The sequence below is a fragment of the Ictidomys tridecemlineatus genome, chromosome 8, assembly GCF_052094955.1.
Source record: "Ictidomys tridecemlineatus isolate mIctTri1 chromosome 8, mIctTri1.hap1, whole genome shotgun sequence".
Taxonomy (NCBI): Eukaryota; Metazoa; Chordata; class Mammalia; order Rodentia; family Sciuridae; genus Ictidomys; species Ictidomys tridecemlineatus.
Window position 1 is genome coordinate 123,653,353 of NC_135484.1, and position 6,763 is coordinate 123,660,115.

At 48.5% G+C, this 6,763-nt stretch overlaps 1 protein-coding gene and 1 long non-coding RNA gene across 5 annotated transcripts; both read right to left on the bottom strand.

Annotated features, from left to right (window-relative positions):
- Positions 1 to 295: 295 nt before the first annotated feature.
- On the bottom strand, positions 296 to 1,882 carry LOC144366299 (uncharacterized). The gene is made up of 2 exons (XR_013425315.1): positions 1,743 to 1,882; positions 296 to 1,578 (listed from the first exon to the last, which is right to left on the bottom strand). It is a non-coding gene; the product is annotated as an uncharacterized LOC144366299 (long non-coding RNA).
- A 757-nt stretch (positions 1,883 to 2,639) lies between these two features.
- LOC144364633 (saoe class I histocompatibility antigen, A alpha chain-like) lies at positions 2,640 to 6,381 on the bottom strand. Of its 4 annotated transcripts, none has more exons than XM_078020379.1 (8): positions 6,278 to 6,381; positions 5,480 to 5,749; positions 4,973 to 5,248; positions 4,109 to 4,384; positions 3,880 to 3,981; positions 3,431 to 3,463; positions 3,244 to 3,291; positions 2,640 to 3,084 (listed from the first exon to the last, which is right to left on the bottom strand). In XM_078020379.1, exons 2-7 carry the CDS (start codon positions 5,727 to 5,729, stop codon positions 3,248 to 3,250), a joined length of 981 nt encoding a protein of 326 aa, XP_077876505.1. In that variant the 5' UTR covers positions 5,730 to 5,749; positions 6,278 to 6,381; the 3' UTR covers positions 2,640 to 3,084; positions 3,244 to 3,247. The 4 variants fall into 4 exon arrangements, with proteins under 4 accessions (XP_077876505.1, XP_021577268.2, XP_077876506.1 ...); XM_021721593.3 differs by lacking the exon at positions 6,278 to 6,381 and adding an exon at positions 6,077 to 6,271; XM_078020380.1 differs by lacking the exon at positions 6,278 to 6,381 and adding an exon at positions 5,916 to 5,938.
- Between the last annotated feature and the right edge of the window lie 382 nt (positions 6,382 to 6,763).

Below are 6,763 nucleotides of genomic sequence, written 5' to 3' on the forward strand. Positions count from 1 at the left end.
CAAACAGTGACTTGTGCACAGAAAAGTGATGGGTTTGGTTGTCCACAGGGAATGCAAAATGAAATTCCAACCAGGACAGGGCCATGGAAATACAGCACCCGAAAAGCCCCTGGGTCCAGGTATGAAGGCATGAATGGTGTGACTGGACTTCGTGTCCAACCAGAGAAATGAAAACTTGGGCTCCGTTTGTGTACTACGAGTTGAAAGACATCCTGTCCTCATGTAGAACCAGCTGGAACAAGTAAATGAATACATTTTAAAATGTGAATTAAAAAAAAACACAAACTGGTTGAGCTGCTTTCTCAAAGAGTTTCTTTGTTTCTCAGTCAAGGTACACTAGTTCTCATATCTTTATAATCTTTCTCAATAGAAAGTAAGTTCTAAACATCAATCCACATTCCACCAATATTAACTATGCTCATCATATATCCCTATGTAAAGTAAGAAAGGGTTTATAAAAAGAGAAGAATATATCTTTATTTGTTTTAACTTTCCTAAGTGTATAATATAACTTTCCTTAATCAAAAATGAGACTGCATGTGGTGAACTTTGTAAAATAAGCATACTGATTAGGTTTTCTAAGAGGCCGGAAATATGGGCTTGGGTTCTAGTTGATATAATCAATGTCGTGCCTAAAATTCTCATGACCTTTCAAAGGATGATTGTTGTCCATTATCAGGTTTGTCCACAATGTACTGAGATAGAAGAACAGCCTTCTACTTTGTCCTTGATATGCTGAGGGGTAGGAGAACAGCCTCCAAGGCATGAACTACCTGTTCTGTTCTAGCCATCTGAAATTTAATTTGTTTGGCATTTAACATACTCATGCCTCCTGTCAGAAACATAAGCATGAAAATACAAAGTCCCAAATACATAAAAAAGGGCCTCATGGTTTCAATTTCCCACCAACCAGCGTGGCTTTGCCAGCATTCATCCTCACTGTGACCCTGTCAAGACAGTGGGAGAGCGGCTTTGCCAGCACTTTTTCTCACTGTGACCCTGTCAAGACAGTGAGTGGGGGATCGCCTTCACCATCATTTAATTAACATCTCATCACAAATTTCCAATACAAATCAATATCCAGATTCTGTTTTTTCAACAGGGAAGGAAGAAGCTACAGCCCAGGGCAACATAAAGCTAAATCAAGAATGGAGACTTGCCGGGTCTGATGGTGTATAACTGTAATCCCAGTGGCTTGGGAAGCTGAGGCAGGAGGATCACCTGTTTAAAGGCAGCCTCAGCAAAAGCAACTCGGAAGTAATTCAGTGAACCCTGTCTCTAAATAGAATTAGGGCCTGTGGATGTGGCTCAGTGGTCAAGTGCCCCTGAGTTCAATTTAGAACCTTGTCCTCAAAAAAAAAAAAAAAAAAAAAAGGAATGGAGATGTTCCCACTGTGTGGGGAGGGGTCTTGGTGCTTAGAGATGGGTTCTTCTTTCCATTTCCTCACATTATGATGATAGAAACACAGACACATAGACACAATTAGATGCAAGCTACACAAAGAGAAGTGGGGACCTCTTGAGCAGTAGGGGCCAAGAATAAACTGAAGAAATCAGTCCTACAGAAGGCAGCTCACACTGTAAAAAAAAGTGATCACGGATTCAGATCACTCATTGTAATGGAGACCCTCTGAACAACCCATTAAACACTCAAAATGTCAAAAATTCCCCAGAGAGTCCCTGTAACCCAGGAACCTCCCAATTCCCCAACCTCTGTCTCTTCAGGCCCTCCAGGGTCTCACCTTTTTGAGCAGTAAGAGGCATTTCAGAGATCTGGGCACTGTCACTACCTGAGCAGAACAAAAATAGAACCCAGTCAGAGCCCATAGGACATGGGCTAATGGAGGAATTATGGGATGGATCAGCTCCCTCCTCATTTACCTCTACACTACCCCAAGGTCTCAGGGATCACTGTTCTTCATACTTACAGGCAGCTGGAACATAGATTCTTTTTATTTCTCCTGTGGGAAGAAAACGTACTGTGAAGGAACAGGTTGAAGACTCATCTTAGAGGAATCCCCTAGTCCTAGACTCCAGAGAAGTGTCCATAAGTGTGACTGCAGATGTAGGGAAGGATCAGGAAAGGAGATGTGTAGGGATTGAACCAATTGCTCTCCTGAAGATCTGCCCTTGGCAAGGAAATTCCTCTCTTGCCTTTAAATGCTAGGAATCAGGTCCCCATCATCAGAAAAAAACCCAAGAGGGTAAAGTTTCCATCCCGTGCAGTCCTGGTCTCCACAAGTTCCATGTCCTGGGTCTGGTCCTCTCCATCTCGCTGCCAAGTTGATCTCCTTAGGGTAGAAGTCCAGGGCCCAGCATCTCAGAGTGACATCAGAAGGTCAGACTCAGGTCTCATCCTATGTTAATCCAGTGGCCTGATGCCCTCTCACCCATGGTCCTGGAGATAGGACCAGCCCTGGTCCTATCTGATGCTACCTGTTATCAGAGGTCCTGTTGGGATGAGGTTCAACTGAATGGACAAGGACTAAGGAGCAGTAAAACTGATCCAGTTGAGAGTGACCACAAAGGCCCAGGATGGACTGAGCACAGACTAGGTGCCAGACTGTCCACCTGCTGGAGCTCCTTTCATCCTTCTCCTGTCCCCACCTGCAGCAGACTCAGCCCAGCAAACACGTGGATTCTGGAAGGTTTCAGGTTTTATTTTCTCTCAGAAAAATTTTAGGAATCCTCTTCTCATTTAATTAACCCATCAACATATTTTGTGGCACAAATTTGAAATATAATCAATATCCACATTCGATTTTCCAAAAGGGAAGAAAGACGCTACAATTCAGAGCAACATAAAGCTAAATCAGGAATGAAGACATCTCAGCCCCACATCAGCTACAGAGGAAAGTTGATTGAGGAAGAGAACATGACAGTGTGGGGAGGTGTCCTGGTGACCAGGGATGTGCTCCTCTCTCCATTTCCTCACATTATGATTATAGGAACACAGACACAAAGACACAATTAGATGCCAGCTGCACAAAGAGTAGTTGGGACTTCTTAAGATTTCAGAAGGGAGCAGGAAGAGAACTGAAGAATCCTGTACTGCTCAGCCCCATAGAAGGCAGCTGTCTCACACTGTGAAAAAAAAAAAGTATAATGAACAGATTCAGATCACTCATTGTAATGGAGACACTCTGAACAACCCATTAAAGACCCAAAATATCACAAATCCCTGTAACTCAAGTCTCCTCCTTCCCCAACCCCTCTCCATCTTCTGGCCCTCCAGGGCTTCACCTTTTTAAGCAGAAAGAGACACATCAGAGCCCTGGACACTGTCATTACCTGAGCAGAACAAAAACAGAACCTGGTCAGACCCCACAGGAGATGTGGCAAATAGAGGAATTATGGGATGAATCAGCTCCGCATCGCTTCTCACTACACTAACCCATGAGCCTCCGGGATCACTGTTCTTCATACTTACAGGCAGCTGGAGCATAGGGCCCTTTTTTAACTCCTGTGGGAAGAAAACATACTGTGAGAGAGCAGGTTGGAAACAGGTGTTAGAGGTACCCCCTCGTCCTGGACACTGGGGAAGTTTCCAGAACTGTGATTGCAAATGTAGGAAAGGACCAGGAGACAAGAAGAAAACATATGGGTAGGGATGGAGCTAATTACTCTTCTGAATTCTGTCCTCAGCACAGAAATTCCTCTCTGTCTTCTAAATGCTGGATATCAGGTCCCCCGTCACCACAAACATCAAGAGGATATATTTATCCTTCAGTTTCTATGTGCTTTACAAAAAGTAATCAGAGTCCAATTTGGGTAAGGACACATGTAGATATCACTTCCCATGAACAAGGCAGGACACACTTCTACCAGGTACTTGAAACCATCAGTGGGACAAAAATTCAGACCCTGCACTTTCCCTACCTGTGTTTTTCTTCTTCCACATGACAAAAGCGACCACAGCTCCAGTTACAACAAGGACAATTACAACAGCAACAATTCCCATGGTGGCCTGAGGGGGTGGCTCTGGGAGAGGAAGGGAAGTCAGTTGAGGAGCCCTGATCCCCAGCTCTCAGCCCTGACCCTGCTGAGGGTCTCCAGAAAGCCTCCTGCTTTCCTTACAACAGGCTCTGGGCTCTCATCCCCTCCTTACCCCATCTCAGGGTGAGGGGCTCAGGCAGCCCCTCATGGTGCACATGGCAAGTGTATCTCTGCTCCTCTCCAGCAGGAACCACCACAGCTGCCCATTTCTGGAAGTTTCCATCCCCTGCAGGTCTGGTCTCCACCAGTTCCATGTCCTGGGTCTGGTCCTCTCCCTCTCGCTGCCAAGTCAGGGTGATCTCCTTAGGGTAGAAGCCCATCGCCCAGCACCTCAGAGTGATGTCTCCTTCAGAGCTACTGTGGTGAGTCACATGTGTCTTTGGGGGGTCTGGGAAGAACAGGGAAATTCAGACATTTTTGCATTATCTTTCCTGGGCCACCAGCCAGAGAATGGATGACACAATTGGGTGGGGGAGGGAGCACAAAACCTATACACAAGTCTGGATTCAGGCTTCTGGCATAATCTCCTATTCCTTGCAACTAGTTCTAGAAAGTTCTAGAATCAGGTTGAAACAATCTAGTGTAAGAGGCTACAGGTCCCTGAGAAAGAATTCGTATTCTGATCTGGATGTTGCTCAGAGATGTGGAAAAGCTGGAATCAGACCTTCAAGGACACTAGGCTGGTGTGGACCTGATAGTCTGTCCTTGATGGCAAGACTGCTACCAGAGAACTGTGGTCAGTTATTTGCTGTCTTTCTCACCAGCCAGGAGAGAGAAACTGGATTCCTTACTTGTCCTCAGAGAAAGCCGCCTTCAGTTCCTCTCTAGTGCAGCACCTGGGAATCCAAGCCCACTCACCTCCCTCTGGAGGAGGAACTGGGAAGTGTTCTAGCATGGGTGCCATTCTCCCCACCTTGTGGGAAGTGGGCCAACAGATCTGCAGGAGCTCACGCAGGTAACCCACTGCCCCTCATACCTAAGCGCTGCAGACTGTCCTTCCCGTTCTCCAGATATCTGAGGAGCCACTCCACACAGGTGCCCTCCAGGTAGGCCCTGCGGCGCTCTGCAGCACCTGTGGCCTCCCACTTTTGCTGGGTGATCTGAGCCGCAGCATCTGCAGCGGTCCAGGAGCGCAGGTCGTCGTTCAGGGTGATGTAATCCGCGCCGTCGTAGGCGTACTGAAGGAACCCTCGGAGGAGGCGCCCGTCTGTCCCCACCTCGCAGCCATATATCCTCTGGAGTGTGTGAGAGCCTGTCCCCGCCGGGCGGTCAGCCGCGTCCTCGCCCCGCCCACCCCGTGGGATTTTCCCCCTAAACTGAAACCGAAATCAAGTCACAGTCCCCGCAGGAGCTTTCTCGGTCGAGGGTCTTCCGGTCTCTCAGACTTGGGGGCAACCTCGGACGAGGGAATCATTGACGACTCGGAAACAGCCTTGAGGGACCGGAGGGGTGTGATATCCGTTAAGGGCCCCGGGTCACTCACCGCTGTCGCTCTGGTTGTAGTAGCCGCGCAGGGTGTTCAAGCACATTCGGTGATTCTGTGCAGAGTTCTCGGAAATCCGTGTGTTTTGCTCCCAATACTCCGGACCCTCCAGGCCCATCCATGGCGCTCGCGGCTCCTGTCTGGGATTCTTCGCGTCGCTGTCGAAGCGCATGAACTGGGTGTCGTCCACGTAGCCCACGGAGATGAAGCGGGACTCCCCGCGGCCCGGCCGGGACTCGAGGGTTTCCATATACCTCAAGGAGTGGGAGCCTGGAGGCGAGAGCGGCTGAGACCCGGTCCACCTTCCTCCAGGCGCCCGACCCAGGTCCCAGGTTGACAACACCTGGAGGAGAGGAGCGAGCTCCAAAGACGCAAAGGGGGTGGTGTGATGCGGAAAGGCAGGACTTAGGGGCCGGAGTGGAGGGTCAGGACGTGCCTCACTACGGCGGGGAAGGTCTGGGCTGGGAGCAGTGGGGACGCAGTTTCCCCGGCTCCTGCTCGCTCACTGGAGAGTCCTCTGGCTCCTCCCGAGCAGAGACCATTTCCTTCCCCCTCTGCCCCCGCACCCCTCCCCCTCCCCCCACCCCCCGCACTCACTCGCCCAGGTCTCGGTCACTACCAAGGCCCCCGAGAGCAGAAGAAGTGGTAGGAGCTCTACCACCCCCATCCTGCAGTTTGGAAATTCTGCGTCCCGGCTGCTGGATGGGGGACTTTAAAACCGAATCGCGGCTCTGCAGGTTGCCTTCTGTAGGAGCAAGACACGCAAAGGGGGTGAGAACGGTGTCCAGGCAGAATCACCTGACTCAAGTTGGGAGAGCAAGAAGTCAAACTCCAAGGAGACGGCGAATCAATCTTTGGTCTGTGTCCACACCCCAGACACCGCTCTAGATCCTGAGAGCCACACCCACCTGGACTTTGCCCTGAACGCGATTCTGTACCAGTTGTTCTTTGTCACAGTGTCCCCTTTGATTTCTGCCTCAGGGCGTAAATACACAGTTCTCAAATGTTTGGTTCCAAGGTCTTCATAGGCTCTTAGAAAGACATGTGCATTCCAGAGGTAATCATGTTTATGTGGATTATGTCTACCAATATTTGCTGTATTAGAAATTAATTCCAATTTAAAGATATTTTAAATTAACAGAAAAAAATAGTTTCCAAAATAAAAAGATTTACTAGGAAGACTGGATCATTTTACTTTTTACAGTTTTGAAAGTCATTTTTTTTTGTCATTAGAAAACTGGTAGATATTCGTATCTTCTGCATTTTACCTGTGATTTTTGTTGA

Bases quoted from the DNA above. Each gene is read 5' to 3' on its own strand.
- LOC144364633 (XM_021721593.3), bottom strand. From the start codon at position 6,146: ATGGGGGTGGTAGAGCTCCTACCACTTCTTCTGCTCTCGGGGGCCTTG. The intron at 3,982-4,108 runs GTAAGGAGGGGA...TTCCTCTCCCAG, and splicing joins GCCCCTCACCCTGAGATGGG to AGCCACCCCCTCAGGCCACC. The intron at 3,292-3,430 runs GTAAGTATGAAG...TGTTCTGCTCAG, and splicing joins GCCCTATGCTCCAGCTGCCT to GTAATGACAGTGTCCAGGGC.